The sequence below is a fragment of the Rhodamnia argentea genome, chromosome 7, assembly GCF_020921035.1.
Source record: "Rhodamnia argentea isolate NSW1041297 chromosome 7, ASM2092103v1, whole genome shotgun sequence".
NCBI lineage: Eukaryota > Viridiplantae > Streptophyta > Magnoliopsida > Myrtales > Myrtaceae > Rhodamnia > Rhodamnia argentea.
In genome coordinates this window covers 4,895,323-4,912,882 of record NC_063156.1, presented here as the reverse complement: position 1 = coordinate 4,912,882, position 17,560 = coordinate 4,895,323, and the positions used below count along the sequence as shown (strand labels likewise).

The 17,560-nt window shown below is 41.5% G+C and overlaps 3 protein-coding genes across 4 annotated transcripts; 2 read left to right on the top strand and 1 right to left on the bottom strand.

Moving 5' to 3' along the window:
* The first annotated feature begins 1,361 nt into the window (after positions 1-1,361).
* Positions 1,362-2,130, top strand: LOC115732244 (MYB-like transcription factor ETC3). Its single transcript, XM_030662898.2, has 3 exons — positions 1,362-1,610; positions 1,735-1,828; positions 1,955-2,130. The coding sequence occupies exons 1-3, from the start codon at positions 1,556-1,558 to the stop codon at positions 2,055-2,057; spliced, it is 252 nt and encodes an 83-aa protein (XP_030518758.1). The 5' UTR covers positions 1,362-1,555; the 3' UTR covers positions 2,058-2,130.
* Positions 2,131-8,632: 6,502 nt separating this feature from the next.
* Positions 8,633-12,380, top strand: LOC115750837 (isocitrate lyase). Of its 2 annotated transcripts, none has more exons than XM_030688421.2 (3): positions 8,633-8,782; positions 10,299-11,901; positions 12,022-12,380. In XM_030688421.2, exons 1-3 carry the CDS (start codon positions 8,753-8,755, stop codon positions 12,114-12,116), a joined length of 1,728 nt encoding a protein of 575 aa, XP_030544281.1. In that variant the 5' UTR covers positions 8,633-8,752; the 3' UTR covers positions 12,117-12,380. The 2 variants fall into 2 exon arrangements, with proteins under 2 accessions (XP_030544281.1, XP_048138964.1); XM_048283007.1 differs by lacking the exon at positions 8,633-8,782 and adding an exon at positions 9,628-9,781 and having other exon boundaries at positions 10,061-11,901.
* Positions 12,381-12,498: 118 nt separating this feature from the next.
* LOC115750847 (syntaxin-132-like) lies at positions 12,499-16,423 on the bottom strand. The gene is made up of 13 exons (XM_030688440.2): positions 16,099-16,423; positions 15,605-15,718; positions 15,212-15,268; positions 14,699-14,747; positions 14,451-14,539; positions 14,299-14,372; positions 14,166-14,208; positions 14,030-14,090; positions 13,859-13,884; positions 13,697-13,774; positions 13,481-13,561; positions 13,336-13,401; positions 12,499-12,759 (listed from the first exon to the last, which is right to left on the bottom strand). Exons 1-13 carry the CDS (start codon positions 16,114-16,116, stop codon positions 12,598-12,600), a joined length of 918 nt encoding a protein of 305 aa, XP_030544300.1. The 5' UTR covers positions 16,117-16,423; the 3' UTR covers positions 12,499-12,597.
* Between the last annotated feature and the right edge of the window lie 1,137 nt (positions 16,424-17,560).

The window sequence follows — 17,560 nt, the reverse complement described above, 5'->3', positions numbered from 1 at the left end:
GAATCTGGACAAAGCTGGGGGCTGTTCTATCCCAAGGACTTGTCTAACTTTGTTTATGCTTTATATTTGAAACCTGCCCATAGAAAACCTATCCCTCCAAAAGGGAAGCAACTAGAGAGATGGATGTCACTGGTTATTGACAAAGAATGTTTTGATTTTGGGGAGAACCAATATGAAAATCGACTCGAAAACTTCTCTTGTGATACCGTTCAGAAGTCCAGCTCAATTGGGATTCATCGAAAAGTGCGGGGCGTTAAATCTTAAATGGCATTCGATAAATGGATTGCCGCCACAACTGGCGTGGTGGCATGGACAAATCACACTCATCGCGTGATGCATATCATGCAATTCGGTAATTGTGCTAATTAAGTTTTAAATTCTTTTTTTTTTTTATCGATTCAGTTTTAAACTTTTTGCAATTGTATTATGTCAGTCCATCTGGTGAATTTTTGCCGGCTGGCATTGACGTGAACGCCGGCTGGCAATCGACCGAATATTTTAATTTTTTTGAATGTTTATAATTTTTATTTTCTTTTCCTTTTTCTTTCTTCCTTTTTTTTCCTCTTTCCCCTCTTCTCCCCACTTCCAGCCAGTCGTCGAAGTCGAGCCTCGCCCGACCATGGCTAGGATCAACTCACCGTCGCCGAGCGAGGCAGCAACAGCGAGGCTTGAGCTCGCAAGCCTAGATATGGGCCGAGCGAGGTCGAGCCTTGCCCGGCAATGGCAAGGTTTGGCAAGGGCGAGCCTCCCATCGCCGAGCGAGGTCAGCCTTGCCATGGCCGCACGAGGTCGAGCCTCGCTAGCCCAAATCTGGTTTTCTCCATTTCCCTCTCTCTCTCGTGTTCAGAATCCAAGCTCGGCCTTTATAGGCCGGTCGCTAAATAGAGGAAGAAGAAGATGTTGCTGAACATATGAAGAAGATGGGGAAGCAAAAATACAAAATGAAAGAAAAAGACAAAAAAATTTCAAAAATCATTAAAAAAATTCAAAAAAAAATACTAAAATATTCGCTTTCCTTAAAATTCGCCGGATAGACCGAAATGACATAATTACAAAAGGTTTAGGACTGAATCGATAAAAAAAAAATCTAGAATTGAATTGACACAATTGTAAATAGATTTAAAAATTTTTTAATAATTTTTTCCACCCAATTAAAATCACTTGTGCCTGAATTCGCTTCTCTCGGGGCTACGATATAAAGAGATGTTTTATCTATCGACAGGACAATATTCTAAAAGGAAAGCATGTCGGTTTCGTCCCGCCCGAGGAAAATTCCTTGCGATGTGGGGAGAATTGTTGTCACTTGTCACCACCAACCAAAACCATTTTCCCTTGAGAGCCTGCTGCAACTACCCATCAAACTTGGACTTCTCGAACTACCATTCCTCTGTTCACACACAGACGCACACATAAGACTCTTTCTCACCGGCCATTCTTCTCCGTTTCCACGAACTTTCTTCCTTCCCTTATTTAACACTTGCCCTCAATTAACCGCCCCTTTCAACTTCACCCAACAGTTCACAAGAAACATTCTCGCGCTTCCACCAGAATTTCAATGGCTGACTCGGATCACTCCTCTCACGATGCAACAACATCCGTGGACTCTAGAGGTAGTTGATTCGTATCAGAAACTTGGGCTTTCAATATTATAATTGCTGCGTTTTCCTTTTCACCAACTCTTCTTGATGACAGTAGTCCTGGGACCATCCATAAACTTTGTCCATGAAACTGCAGGGGATAATAATAACAGTCAGGATCCAAAGCTCCTGGATTTCTCTGAAGATGAGGAAACCCTTATAGCTAGGATGTACACTCTGGTTGGCCAAAGGTTAGGGGGGGACCGGACCTTTTAACCAATTTCATTGTAACTCTCCCACCATTCTTTCGGAAAAAAACGAAAATGAGAGAAAGGAGTCATACGGAGAGTGATGAGGGGATTTTTGGTTGGTTTCAGGTGGTCGCTGATCGCGGGGCGGATTCCGGGGAGGACGGCGGAGGAGATCGAGAAGTACTGGACTTCAAGATGTTCCGAATGGCGAATGAACAGAGAAACTTAGATGTCCTGGGAGAAGTTTTTCCCTGCCCTCTTTTAAGAGAAGGAAAGTTTTCAGGAAAAGTTTCTGGGACTTTTTTTTTTTTTTTTTTGTGGTTCTCCTCTTGTGGGGAAAAAATCTTCCAGTTTCTTCGCAAAAAAGGAGGGCGGGGGGAACCGGATGTTCCGGTACTCGGTAGTGTTTTTCTTTAGTTAACAAGAAAAGGGGAAAATCTCAAACGAGCAGGAAAGCCTAGTGTAATGTAGTGTTAGTCTCAAATGCTTGTGCATATGAATATGTCATTATAGTGTTATGTAATTCGATATGCGATTGTGATGGTCCTGATTGAAAAAAAAAAAACATATGGACGAGAAACCGACTTCGCTTCAGATGAACTAGATATCTAGAAGAGAGGCCTGTAAATGGACCGGACCGAACTGGACGGTTCTATCTCGCTCGGGCCCCGATTCACAGGTGCAAGCTAGCTCTCTCTTTCGAATCAGGCAATTCTGTTTGAGCTCGGGAACGGATATCAATTGTGAAGTCCGAAACAAGAATTTTGCGGTGATTGTCGTATTGCTAGACGAATTTGGCCCACAAGCAATATCTCAATACAACCAAATACGATACGACATGGTCTATATGAGTGGGGCCCTCCATTTCAATTCTTCACTTCTTCCTTGAAAAATGGAAGGGATTTGAACTATTGAGTCTTGAAACTTGGAAGGCAAGGCTCCTGCCCCCTCCCTTTACTGTTACTGGCACTCCCAACATGATATCACGCGCACCAGCACATGCTCCCATCTCTTTTGCCGGTAGCGCCACGTAAAACTATCAGCAGATGGTAGATGGTACTGGCTAGGTTGCCACGTCTAAATTGACTAAAGGCACGTTTGGTTCAGCTTTGGTAGAATGTCATTGAGAAAATGCAAAGGCATTTGAGTTAAATGAGTTTTACGAAATGCAAATAGTACTTGGTAAAACGTATTTTAAAAACATATTGAGATACAACTTTGGTTTAAATGGTGTTTGGAAAAATTACATTCCGCAATATCCTTTTGCTTTTATTCTTAAAAAAAAAAAAAATCAAAACCAACAAAGGACTAGTGGCTAGCAGGAGTACAACGAGCCTCCAACAAGGCCAAATCTAGCTATTGGAGAGCCAAATCTGCTGCCACCAACCTTGTTTTAAGGTCACCCATCTCAGGCAAGGTACCCTGAGGTCACGCAACCTCAGGTGAGGCGTGGGTCGTGCGACTCAAGCCGACAGTCAATCGGGGTCTTGGCCTGAGTCGCGTGACCCAAGCGATTGTTAACTAGGTAGCGCGAACTAGGCAAATGCTGCTTGGGGTCGTGTGAACCCAAGCGAGGGCGCCGGGCACTCGTTGCCCACTCGCCGGTGTTTCGCCGAGAAAGTTAGGGTTTTCAAGGATATTTTGATGATTATGAAAATATAGCGAGGCTAAAATGGGATTGGAAAAAGTCTATTCGCATTTCGGAAACACAACATTCGAAGGCACCTCCAAACCTACCTTAGGCTAAAGGAAAAAGCTATCTAAAAAAATTACCTAACGCCTTTAAATTTGGCCAAAGGACTTTAGGTGGGCTTGGTTCAACTTTCCTAAAGTTCTTTCAGCCCTGACAGCCCCTTAGGAGAATTTTGAAGCGTTTGGTTAAGCTTTAGCCAGCATTGGGCCAAATACTAACCTTGGGAAAGCTGAAAGCCTAATGCTGGTAAAACCTGGCATTGGGCTTTCAACATTTGGCCAAATGCGAAAAGATTTTTTTCATTCAAAAACTATCCTCACTAATTTCCTATTTTTTCGACTTTACCCCTCTCTATTACTATTCATCTTCTTCGTTGAGGAATCAAATCTAGTATTCCAGGCAAGGACCCGCCGAGAGATGGCGGGGGGCCGACAAGGGATTGGTTGCCCAGGCGAAGGCCGCTGCTTAGGCCACAACGCATGAGCCCCAAGTGGTGGCTCCTAGTTCAAGCGACCTCAAGTGGCCCTCGTCTAGGTGGCACTACCCTCGGCAGGGTCGACCCTCGGCAGGGTCGGCTTGAGGTCCGCCAACGGCCGTCGGCACCAAATCTAGCTTGCCGGTTGTCTAAAACCTTTGCCGGTCCGACAAAGGTTAATTTTTTATATAAAAAAAATAGAAAATTGCATTCAAAGTTCCTTTACAAAGTTATTTTTACCGGACACTAGTAAAACCAAGGCCCATTTCAAATGAGTTTTTGCCAAACGCAATGAGCAATTTCCTAAACCCCTTTAAGTTGAAAGCATTTGCATTTTCCTAAAACCCATTTCAAATGCTAAACGAAACCCAAGCCCCTTTAGAATACAGAACAAAACGAGGATCTAAATTGACAAATCGTCAAAAGTTTAATATTAAATTGATAAATTTTCAAAAGATTTAGAACTAAATTAGCAAAATTAAAATGTTTTATGACTTAAATGGATTTAGAAGTAATTTCAAACAGCAGAAGATATCCCACATCCTATGAACAACCCAATAAGCACGACGAAGAGCGCAAAAGGATCGCATTTGTTTCCGTAGGTGACTGATGCATTGAGGGTGGCGGGCCAACTAGTAAACGGATGCTTGGTTTTATGGAGATAGAACCAGATCGATCGTGCAATTTTACGCTTCGATATGATAAGGATCCTCGATCGGATAGAGCAGACTGCGATCCCCCTGCCTATCATCAAATGACACATATATAGATTCTTCGACCAACTAACTATATAATCGTCTTGGGAAAAAAAAAAAAAACCTATAGGATAGTCAATTTTGGTTGAATTGACTGATACACATCCTAATTGAAAATCCTTAAGAGCCCAAGTCGCACGGCGAATAATTTAATCTTAAATTTTTTAATAATATTGATTGAGTCATAAATCTTTTCATGATTTGTCAATTTATTCTCGAACCTGTTATGCCTATGTAATCCACTTCACTAATTTTACCTATATATCTTTAACGTACACAATTTTTTAAATTTTCTTTTTAAAAATATGAATTTTTTATTGAATTATTTTTTTTTCCACTTTAATGTGCCAGTGGGGCCATTAACCACTGACCAAGGACTAGCAATCTTTGCCAATCCCTAAGCGAGGCTCACAAAGCCCTCACTTGCTGTAGGCGATGGTGGCAGGCCTAGCCGAATTTAGGCGAGGACTCGCGAGCCCTCGCTGAGGCTGGCAAGAGCTACAATGCCCTCGGCTCGCCATATCTAGCAAATGTGTTGCCAGTCCTCGTTGACACATTGAAGAAAAATTAAAAAAAAAATGAACAGAATTTTTTTTTTTAAAAATGATGGTGTGGTCGGTGCTAACCGGACTGTGAGGTTGGCGATTTTTAGTCAAAATTAGAGGGCGAACACCGGAATCAAAAAAATCAGTTTAAAATCTGTATAGATACAGGGAGAGAATAGCTGCCGGTTAAATTCAAAGACACAAAAGATAACAATGTCCAAAGGGAAAATAGAAAAGAAAAAAAATAAAAGTTTGTGAAAGATTTAAAAATAATAAAATAAAAAAAAAAGGTCGTTTCTCCTCGAAGTGCTCAAAACCTAATCCGACATAGGAATGCCGTCCATCATAACTGCCAGCCACATATATTCTTCACGTCACATAGGCCAAGAAAGAGACGCGCCTCAATTTGTGGCTAAAAATTGATGCGGGCATCGTGTCCTGAAATTTGAAAATTCACGGTCAAATGAGCTGATTTTTTCCTTATCTTCAAGAATATTTTTCGGTGCAATAATGATTCAGAACCTTTTCCCTTTTTTTTTTTTTTTTGTATGTGTGGCCCATGTCCATGACGTGGTCGAGCCCATCCCCTCACTTTGAATGCCACCAAAATAATTCGACTGCCCCCTCCATGCCCCTCTTTCCACGGCCCAAGAATCCTTTCATTAGTTCGCGAAATTCCCTCTAAATTGATAGCATAGGTTTTTTTTTTTTTTTGCATGCCACGAGTGTATGATTTTGCTCGTGAATTATTTTCGTACAAAATCAATCCAACGTCCTTGGAACATCACCCACCTTACGTTATTAATGTCATGTAATCACCCAACTAATCTCTCTCTCTCCAGCCTCCGCATTTAAAGATGCTCGTGAAAACAATTTCAACTAACTTAATTCAATCAAAACAGACGGACAGAATGGAAAAAAAAAACAAAGACTAAAAACGACGAGAGCATCTCCCGATAAGTCTCGCGTCGTTGTTGGGGAAATCATCCTACAATGTGTGTTAAAACGCATACCTTCGTGATTTTTGTTGCTCCGTAGACAAATAACAAAAAACAACGCGAATGGTGCTTCATCTAAGGCTCTACTCAAATTTTCATCATTTTCTTTGGATGAAAAATGTTATACTATTTTGAATATTAAACCATCACTTTATTTAATTTAAATTAGTGGACAGTGATTCTCCTATATTTTATGTAACAACGTTGGAAATCCCCGTTTCAAATCTTTTCGGATGATTTTCACAACTTTTTTATCAGATCACGAGGAACAAATCATGCAAGAGAGAGGCAGGCTTATCTTAAGGTGGCCCTTGTCGTCCTCGGGGGTCTAAAAAAAAACTGGTTATCATAACTTGTCGTCATTATCTGGTCATCCACGCAAAAACGCCCGCAGTTTGCACAAAACTCTTTGACAAAAAATGCTTTCAGACAGATCTAAAGTGGGCGTTTGTTGGTGCGTCAGATAACGGTCCAACTTCTCTTGAGTCTCTCGGCCAATGCATGGATTGAATTTGTTGTGGCTAAGCCCGAAACCCTCCGAAATCACCTTGCTTTGACACCTTATGCTTTCGGAAATGCAACTTTCCCACGTGTGACGGTCCCAAGGAAGCTCGTGTCAAGAGCGAGAGCCATCCACGTGGCATCTCCTTGCTCTCTGATCAATAAAATATACGTTAACCCTACTTTGCGTCATCCATCGATGCGATACATGACAAATAGGGATGAGCATGATTTCGGGATAAGACCAATGGGCACCAATGCGATCTCAAGTTTTATAGTATGCAGAGTGGGTTTTAGATTTTGAAATTTGAGAAATCAATTTCAACGGGTAGATTCCCGTGAACTAGAACAAGGCTTTGTGTTTTCCTTATTTTATGTTCGTACAATCCTGCGATATTTCGTAGCATTTGATGATGAGCGTATAAGTTGGAACAACTAGTCTAAACTTTCATTTCAAACGATATTTATAATTAAGATTTTTATTTTGTTGATACTTTATATTTTTCGAGTATTTAAATATGAATTATAGTCGATGGATTGTAACATCAAATGATAATCATTAAAAGTGATGATTTACTGTAATAATTCAATTAAGAATACAAGTGGAATCTAAATAGAGTTTGAAACCGATCCTAAAATTTGTAACTAGGTTTCGTGGTACGCATGATTGATTTTAGGTTCAAAAAATTAGAGAATCGGTTCCGACATAGGATAGGTTTCGGGTTCAAGATATAACTTAGACCGACCACGATCTTGAACCTGAAACTGTTCATCCTTAAGACTAATGAGCGATCACGTTGATTAATGATGTGACGGTGCTAAAATACACTAAAGTTGTTTCAGGGACGGTTCTACTCGGTCGGGCCAAAAAGATATAGATGGTATGCACATTGCATGCCGATTCGGCTAACGATAAGAGCGACATCAAAGCTTGGGTCTCTTGGGAACACAAGGCTCGCGAATCAGGACGGCGGTCTAGAAAAGATAATGCCGGCTTGACCAACCGTCGCGATGCAGAAGAAATAGGGAGGCTATAAATCTCCGAGAAAAAAGTGGCCAAAAGTTTCAAATTATATACGTTACGGTAAATTTACTCTAATTTTTTTTTGTGACACTAAAAATTTCAAATTTATACCCGCCTACAATGTTAACGTGATGCTATGTAGCTTTAGTGAAATGAAAACGACATTATTTTGGCGAGATAATCATTTGACGAAACATTAATCGAGGATAAATATATTACATAGATATAAGTTTGAGATAAAAAAAATTAAAATAAATATTTCCAAATGGACATAGTTTAGGGCTAATGCACCGGCTATTTTCGTGACATGCACGATCGATATTTTGACAATCGAATGTGTTAGTAAGCACGTTTAAAAAGTACCACAAGCACTCGTTAATAAGATCCTTATATTAACGAGGTTATCGCCGAGCATTTAAAATAAAATTTTTGATTATCGTTAATCAAACCCTAACGTTGTCAGCAAAGAAGAAAAATATGACAACCGAAGCGGTTGGGCATTGAAAGAGAAAGGTGGCACCATGCTGGAATGGGAAGAAGACAAGCATGGTGGCACAGGATGTTTGAAGAGAGGCCATCTTCTTTTACGTGCCCCGCAACATCTGCTCCCAAGAGACATGTTTCCCTCCATTTCTGCAAGAAGATAATAATCCCCTCCCCCCCTTTTTTATTAAACATATATATCAGCAATCTCTAGATAAGTTTTAAATAGGGAATTGCTGTGGAAATTTCTTGGTTTTTGTTCTTTTCTTATCCTCAGAACGGTTAAATTTTTCATGTTTATTGGTTTCCCATGATCAACATCTCTCCGGTTCTTGGTTATAAATATTGAGGGGACTCGAGGGAGCTCTTGCATGAACTTCTCCAAATAGTTTTTTACTGTACTACTATTGCTTGGCCCCTTTCTTCCTTTGCTCAAACCAAGTTCTAGCCATGGCTGCATCTTTCTCAGTGCCTTCCATGGTAAGCCCTTACTTAACCCTTCTTCCTGACCTAGTCTTCCTCAGCCTCTCTTCTTCACTCTATCTGCATGCACTTAGAGTTTTGTAACCGATGATTTTGAGTTGAATTCCGGAGATTTCATTTTGTTTTTGGTTCAAGCAATTTGTGGGTGTTTTCAGACTTAACTTGCAAGGAACGGATCTCAGAAAATCACATGATGAACTTTTAGGGTTCCTGGCCCTGGTGGAAATGAGCTAAAATGGGTCATATGTTGTCTAATATATGCTGATTCAATACTGCATTTTAGCTTTTTTTGTGAGGATACTCCACATGCAAAGTTGAGATCATTTGGTTGGTGGTGGTAGACATGACAGGATAGTTACTATGATGTCAATGTTTTTTGGCTGCGCATCACAAAAATTTCATGAGCACCATCTTTTGCTGTGAGCACATGCAATTGCTCATCTCTGATATGTTTCGGAGAGTGAATATTACAATTGAGATTGCTAAAAGAAGACATGAATTTGTTCTTGCAGCAACCTGTTATGTGCAGTTTTTGCCATTTGACTGTCGTGTTTGGCACTGTTATTAAGTCGTTGTTTCCTCGTAGATAGCTATCTGATGCACAAAAATTGTCGTTCCTCTCAGAGGTTTACTGTAAATTTCAGGAGAGCATTGGGCTTCCCTTGCTTGCCTCCGCTCTAATATCATGACGTTTTTTCGGGATTCTATATTGTTTCGAAAGTATAAGGAAGCATTCATATTCTCATCTTTGAATGGTCGAGCGACTCCCCCACCCAGGCTGGGTCTGGGGGCCGGAATGGTAGACTGTGTGGGTCCCGGAATTTTCATAGGATGTTTTATATCTGGCTACTGAGAATAGCAGTTAAAGATTCATGTTTCTCCAATCATATCTAAACAAGATAATTAATGTGTATACTAGTGCTTGTTTCTGTAAAATTCAAGTTATGTTTTGAGCCTCAAACAATTAGTAGTACATGCGAATACTTCTATGATGATGTGCACAAAACTCTTAGGGCCTGTTTGGTAAGCTCTAATTTCTGTTCTTTTTGTTCCCGGGAACAGAAAAAAATCAAAACAAAAAATTGTGCTTGTTAACGTTACTTAATTTTTCTGTTTTCTAGAACAAATCAGTGGCTAGAAAACAGATTTGGAATAGAAACAAAAGTAAAAAGATTCTACTTCTATGTTCTCAGGAACAGAATAAGAAAAAATCATTTTTGATCAGAAATTGTTCTTGAAAACAGGTTTGTTATCAAATAGGCTCTTAGAGTTGAGTATTCCGGGACTTCCAAATAAAATAGTTATCGAAAGAATTGCTCTATCTTTTAGCAATTTAAGGGATGTTGAAGAATTTCCACCACATTTTGCCACTCTCCAACTCTACACATTCAGTATATTCTAATGACAACGACACTTTGCAAACTATATATTGAATCTTAATAAGAATTGCTTGACATGTAATATTACTCGAGATTCTTAAAAGTATACAAAAATGGTCGAAATGTTTGAATAGATAATGGAGGAAGAAGGGAGGTTCGAAGCCGAAGTTGCCGAGGTGCAGGCATGGTGGAACTCCGAGAGGTTCAAGCTAACCCAGCGTCCCTACACTGCTAGAGACGTCGCGGCACTACGGGGCAACCTGAGACAAAGCTATGGCTCGAACGAGATGGCGAAGAAGCTCTGGAGAACTCTGAAGACCCACCAAGCCAACGGCACGGCCTCCAGGACTTTTGGCGCGCTCGACCCTGTACAAGTGACCATGATGGCCAAGCACTTGGACACGATCTATGTCTCTGGCTGGCAGTGCTCGTCGACCCACACGTCCACCAACGAACCGGGGCCGGACCTCGCTGACTATCCCTATGACACCGTTCCGAACAAGGTCGAACACCTTTTCTTTGCTCAACAGTACCATGATCGTAAGCAGAGAGAGGCGCGGATGAGCATGAGCCGAGAGGACAGGGCCAGGACCCAATACATTGACTATCTCAAGCCCATCATAGCTGATGGCGACACTGGATTTGGTGGCACGACAGCGACTGTCAAGCTGTGCAAGCTTTTTGTTGAGCGCGGTGCAGCCGGAGTCCACCTTGAAGACCAATCCTCGGTGACCAAGAAATGTGGTCACATGGCTGGTAAAGTGCTCGTTGCGGTGAGCGAACACATCAACCGGCTCGTGGCTGCGAGGTTGCAGTTTGATGTTATGGGAGTAGAGACTGTCCTGGTCGCAAGAACAGATGCGGTTGCAGCGACTTTGATCCAGACCAATGTGGACACTAGAGATCACCAATTCATACTGGGTGCCACCAACCCAAGCCTCCGAGGGAAGAGTTTGGCCTCACTTTTGGCTGAGGCAATGGCAGCTGGAAAAACCGGGCCCGAGCTTCAAGCCCTTGAGGATAATTGGCTAGCCATGGCACAACTCAAGACATTTTCTGAATGCGTCACAGACGCTATCAGGAACATAAATGCCGGGGAGGACGAGAAGAGGAGGCGGCTGAACGAGTGGATGAACCACTCTAGCTTCGACAAGTGCCTCTCCAACGAGCAAGGCCGCGAGATTGCGGAGCGACTGGGGCTCAAGAATCTCTTCTGGGATTGGGACTTGGCTAGGACCCGGGAAGGATTCTACAGGTTCCAGGGGTCAGTTATGGCGGCAGTAGTCCGAGGATGGTCTTTTGCTCCGCACTGCGACCTCATTTGGATGGAGACTTCAAGCCCCGACCTGGTGGAGTGCACCAACTTCGCTGAGGGTGTGAAGTCAGTGCAGCCGGAGACCATGTTGGCGTACAATCTCTCTCCCTCGTTTAACTGGGACGCTTCAGGAATGACAGACGAGCAGATGAGGGAATTCATCCCAAGGATTGCCAAATTAGGATTTTGCTGGCAGTTCATCACGCTGGCTGGCTTCCACGCCGACGCGCTGGTGATCGACACGTTTGCCAAGGATTTCGCGAGGAGAGGAATGCTGGCTTATGTGGAGAGGATTCAGAGAGAGGAGAGGAACAATGGAGTGGACACACTGGCTCATCAGAAGTGGTCTGGTGCTAATTACTATGACAGGTACCTCACGACTGTCCAGGGAGGCATCTCCTCCACAGCTGCTATGGGAAAAGGCAAGATGACCACCTTTTTAACTCCATTATCACTTCATCCTGCGCGTTTAGCAATTCAATTCGGTTGGTTTCACATGATTGTCCTTTCTCATGCTGATAAAGAATTTTTGTGACGCGCAGGGGTGACTGAAGAGCAGTTCAAAGAATCATGGACGAGGCCGGGGGCAATGGGGCTCGGAGAAGGGGCAGTCATGGTCGCGAAGGCGAGGATGTAGGAGAGCTACATGCGGCTATTGTCAATTGGGGATTTCAAGGGACTATTGGCCAGTTTCTTTATTTCGTGAAACTGGAGTAGAATAACAATGTGTGGGAAATAATTTAGAATCAGGTCATTTGAGTCGTTCTGGGCATTGTTTTTTGGGGCCATAAAGTTGTTGCATGTCAGCAATCTTTTCGAGCTCTCTTCTGAACTTTTGGAACTTGTACTCTGCTTCAAACTCTGTTTATGTTCATTGTAATTTGCTCCAGTGTTTGAATGAGTTGCTTTTCATTTTGCCACAAGTATACATAGAGTCACATATGCTCACAAAGAATTTGAAATCGCGTAAATGTGGTGGAAAAAGTAAAGTCGAAGCAGAGCAATAACGTAATGCACAGTTCCCACAAGCTTCATCATACTATCAAAACAGAGTCATGAGAAAAAGAAAGAACATAGTGGGGAAAGAAAAGGGAAAGATTGAATTTTTCTGATGTGATTTACTTCTTCCATGGCTTTAGGATTGAGAGTATGATGATGATTGCAATAACCAGGAGCAAGATGATGGCAATAGTCATGCACTTTCTCGACTTCTTCTGCAAGTTCTTGGCAGTGTTGAGAGCATCTGTGCCCATGTTCACATGGTCCACTGCATTAGTTACCTGCACCAGATGGATCTACTGAGCATCGTAGCATTACTTCACTTGCAAGTTAGGACTTCAAATTTTTATGTGAATGTGATAGCAGGAGTCAAATAGCAGGAAAACAGGCCAAATATCGATAAGAGTGCATATCACAATTCGAACTCATGACTCGTGCTGTCATACCGAGTTATAGAATCATTCTTTCTAAAAAAATTAAATTGTCGCAAAACAAACATGGCAAGTAAATCGAACAGATTCGTTAACAGTCACCCTCTGCCAGCCAAATTAGTCTGTCCCCTTAATAGTTTTCCTGCATCTTATCTAACACAACTGTAAATTTGTGGCTCAAACTCAAAATACCGGAAGATTTCGACGCAGTACGTCTAAAATGTGCTCGATTTTGATTTGTTTACTCCATGTTGCTTTCCTTCGTTACCGATAATGTTCCATGGAGCTCAGTCAACCTCTAAGTCGACATCAATCATTGTAGATTAATACTTAACGAAGTCTAAACTAAAATTTCCAAGGAGTAGCAACTTTTCATAGCATTGTAGTGTGAGTTACAGTTCCAGGACACAGGAAGAAGCAGCAAACCTGACTCTCAATGTTGTCTAGGATCTCGCCTTGGGCTTCTACTAGGACTGCCATGTCCAAGTAAATCTGTCAACACCAGAGGAACTAATGTTAGAGTACACATCGGCCTAGAGCATCCTTGCTTCGTTCTTAGAGAAGAAATTACCTGATGCAAGTCAAGTAGCTTTTTCTCGATTTCCTGTACCGCATCATGTCTCTCCTGAATTTCTTCTAGTGTATTGACGACCTAGAGAGTTAGTGGCCAATGACATTCAGTTGTGCAAAATATGGAAATCTTAAGCCTACATGAGTTTGCTTCGGGGGAAACTGTAAATGATCATATTGTCCCAGCTCAGACCCAAAGTGAATATGCAAGACCTACCTGTCCTCGTCCCATTTCTTCAATCGCTTTCTGGAAGATTTGCTCGCCATCACCCGTTTCTATTAGGCGCTCGATTGTCTAACACAGCCCATTAGATTTAACCAATTACAGCATGATCCATAGAGAAATAACTCAAATCTGAACATAAGGGATCAGCCTCACCTCTTCATCTGGTCTGGTTCCCGTGACTACCCAATGATGAAGTGCCAAAGAGTTGAAAATGGCGTGATTAGTTATCATCATATATATTGGTATAAGGAAACCGACACTTGTAGCTGTGACTTAATCTGTCATGTTGAAGATTTGGCAATATGAGGGCTTGAGGATTCTTACCCGTGATGACCCTTCTCTCAACAACCGCGCGATACTCATCCTGAATGTTTTGTCTTAGTGTCTGAAAACATACATCGTACATGAGAAGTTGATGCTAGAGACTGGCTACAATAGGCGGGTTTAATGAAAACGAGACCTGAAACTCAGTCATTAGCTCCTTGAATTTTTTCGTTAACGCGCTGCAACAACAAAACCGTTGATTAATCCATCAGACACAAGTATTGAACAATAGGGACAAATGTGAGCTCTGCTCGCTACCAGAGGCGCACTTTGTCATGTTCATCCTTGATCTATCAACTCCTGTTCCTTTCTCACATCCAGGTTTCTTCCGATTCGCTAAGTTCTGAAAAGAAAAACGCAAATATGTTAATGAGCTTAGTGAGAATTGTAGCCCATATCAAGAGAGTAAGTAGAATCGTACCTCTTTGTTTATTGCTTCAAGTTTTGCTTTCACATTTCGCGCAGTTTTCCCCACTTCGTCCACATCTTTATCCATCTGCTTTTTGATTGCTAAGAAGTTTGACATTTCACTCTTGTTACAAGCCGGGTGTATTCAGGAATTCAGATCAAATTAACCAAATCATTCAATCCTCATATTTGTTCAAAGGCAAAATATCGTCATCCACGATTAAGCTGCTTATCACCCCAACCACATAATGAGACAATTACCTTTCATAGCAGAGGCTTTTGTAACAGTTTTTGACTCCTCGTTAGACTCCTGTTTTACATTCAAATCAAGCATGGTCAAATAAAACATTACACTGATACCAATCCCTGAAATCAGCCGTGCACAATGTAATAAAACAATACGCAAATGCATGCTACCACAGCATCCTGACAAATTCTATGGATGTCGGAAATGTTTAAGGTTTCATTGCAGAATTGTAGCCACATGCCACACGTAACCTTTCTTCCTCAAATTCTCGCACAGCATTAGCCTGTGTCTTAGCCGAGTGTTTGAGACATATTGATAGCTAAATGAAGTGCTAATCATGACCGCATACTACATTTACAGGTAAGAGGACAGATGCTTCGAGGAACTTTTATCTATAATGAGCAACAGCAACATCTACCGGAGTCCAAGGTCCGTCCAAATAGTCATCAAAGATACTATATCTCGCTCTGACAATGAGACATGATAATTTCTGAACATCTCCATTTATTAAGTTACACTAAACGTACCTTCAGCTTCTTGAGGAGGCTAGAGACCTTCTGCACTTGTTTTTCAACCTCTTGTATCTGAATTACAAATACAACAAGAGAACTTCCGTTGGTTCATGTTGAGACTAATCATATCAGCAATACAGAGTGAACTGGACCAGAGACGAAGACCAGCTTGAGAATCATCATGCTGGGCCCGATGGCAACATTGGCAAGAGGTATGATGAGTGCATCCTTCTCTTTTTTTCCAAGAATTACTCTTATCCACTATCCAGTTTCAGAGCAGAACTAGGAGCATGAAAAATTTATGTGAAACCAAAACAATCCGAAGCATGTAAAGCTCCTATTACATTCATTTCCTGCTTGTCCCACGGGTAGTGTGTGAAAAACTTAAAACGGTCAAGTATGAAATACCTGCTTATTAAAAGCTTCGAGTCCCATGTCGGAGTTGCTCCTCGGCAACGGAGCGCCCATTTCGACATCTCCCTCCGATGGAGGTTGAATTTTCGCGTCACTGACGAAGGAGTCCTAAACCAGACCATAAAGCAAAGCAATCAGTACTCGCTCAATCAGTGATTTCAAGAGCGAAACTTTCTTAGAACATCAGGCGTTGCAAAAACCCCATGACACAAATTTTATGGCACTTGAAATCGACAAACTATTTCCTTCAAAGGTCTCACAACACGAGGAAGGTGGCATGTTGGACAGTGGACACAGCAGAGTCTTAGCATAGATCTTGACGCGAATTAATCAGACAATACGATCAACAACTAAGCACGAAATTCTTGATCAACTTCCAAAAAACAGCAAAGAAACCAACAAAATTAATGGAAATTGATCATGACGAAGTATTTTACCAAATTTCATCAAAAAGCAAGCATAATCAGAGTAAAAAGCTCCAGGATTACCGTGAGCAAATCGTTCATCTTCGATCAGATTAAAGCCGGGTCACAAGCTCAGAGAGAGAGAGAGAGAGAGAGAGAGAGAGAGGACAGAGACATGGAAGGATCATAAAAGGGTGTTTATTGAAATCACTACGTGACAGGGTGAGTTGTTGATGATAACATCGTATGGCCGGCTTGGCACCCAAAAGGCGTTACGAACAAAATCTTTCTGAATTTGTGGACAGCGAATGAGATTAAAAAACCATTCTTTTTTCGCATGCAACGATGGCCGATGCTCTGTTTTTGACTCGAGAGTCCAAGAAAAGGAAACTGCTCATTTACACTAAACCAACCCATGTCGTCTGTCTCGAGCTGCTTCGTGGCTTTGGCTTATGTCAAAAACTTTGTGATTTCTCAACTTTCTTAATGCCTGTTGATGCCCAAATATTCGGCGAAGGGCTGCACAACAAGCCCTTTCGAACAGTGCAGCAACCGCCAACTAGCATTGTTCAATGTTCACGTCTTGTTTTTCTTGCCACGAGAAGACATTGTCGTGATCTGATCATGCCATCGTATGAATTATGATATCCTGAATTTTGATCTAATATGTAATGTGGTCTCTAGACCTTTTGATTTATTCAATATAATCTCCGAACTTTAATCTAATAGGCAATGTGGTTCCCGAACGTTTAATTTGTTTAACGTGGTCCTATAACTTTTAGTAAATATTCAATCTAATTCTTAAATTATATAAACCTATACAATGTCGGTCTTCCACTAGTTCAAGTTTAGGTACAACATCGAACATTCACGTACAATCCAAGAAGTGAATTGAACATGCACCAAAAGTTCATAGACCACATTGAACAAATTAAAATTTCATGGATGATATTGTACATTGGACTAAAATTCAAGGATCACGTTTAAAAAAATTCAAAGTTCGAAGATCGCATTGCACAGTGAGCCAAAATTTAAGGACTATTTGTATCACTTTCCATTCATCTTACAAGCCACCAACGTGGGTATCCATAAGAAGACCGAAGCTGATGGGCTTAACAATTTTGCCTCATACAGCAGATTCAACCGAAGCCCAGCCTCGACGATACTTTGGGACAACAAATGCAAGTTTTTGAAACCAATTCATTATCCAGCTCTATCTTGGTACCGACCATACTTTATTGAGAAATGAAAAGTGCATGGAAATCGTAAACTTAGCGTGCAAAGTGCAATTCGCTCTTACACACTTTCTCGCGGACTGATTGAGTCCTAAAACTTTTCGAGATCTTTGCGATCAATTCCTTGTGTTAATTTTCCGTTGGTTCAGTTTGATAGAGAAGGTTTTCATTGAAACTTTATTAAGATTTTGGACTAAATTGCGCTCTCAATGTATTTGTCAGAACTTTTTGGTACTTACATGTTAAATGAACGGGGGCAATTTACATGGTTCGGTCTTGTCCTACTCCATATCATTGACCAAGCGGAGATT

Bases quoted from the DNA above. Each gene is read 5' to 3' on its own strand.
- LOC115750847 (XM_030688440.2), bottom strand. The intron at 14,373-14,450 runs GTACGATTCTAC...TTTTCTTTTCAG, and splicing joins TTGAAGCAATAAACAAAGAG to AACTTAGCGAATCGGAAGAA. The intron at 13,885-14,029 runs GTAAGAATCCTC...ATCATTGGGTAG, and splicing joins TGAGAGAAGGGTCATCACGG to TCACGGGAACCAGACCAGAT.
- LOC115732244 (XM_030662898.2), top strand. From the start codon at position 1,556: ATGGCTGACTCGGATCACTCCTCTCACGATGCAACAACATCCGTGGAC. The intron at 1,611-1,734 runs GTAGTTGATTCG...ATGAAACTGCAG, and splicing joins AACATCCGTGGACTCTAGAG to GGGATAATAATAACAGTCAG. The intron at 1,829-1,954 runs GTTAGGGGGGGA...GGTTGGTTTCAG, and splicing joins TACACTCTGGTTGGCCAAAG to GTGGTCGCTGATCGCGGGGC.
- LOC115750837 (XM_030688421.2), top strand. From the start codon at position 8,753: ATGGCTGCATCTTTCTCAGTGCCTTCCATG. The intron at 8,783-10,298 runs GTAAGCCCTTAC...ATGTTTGAATAG, and splicing joins CTTTCTCAGTGCCTTCCATG to ATAATGGAGGAAGAAGGGAG. The intron at 11,902-12,021 runs GCAAGATGACCA...TGTGACGCGCAG, and splicing joins CACAGCTGCTATGGGAAAAG to GGGTGACTGAAGAGCAGTTC.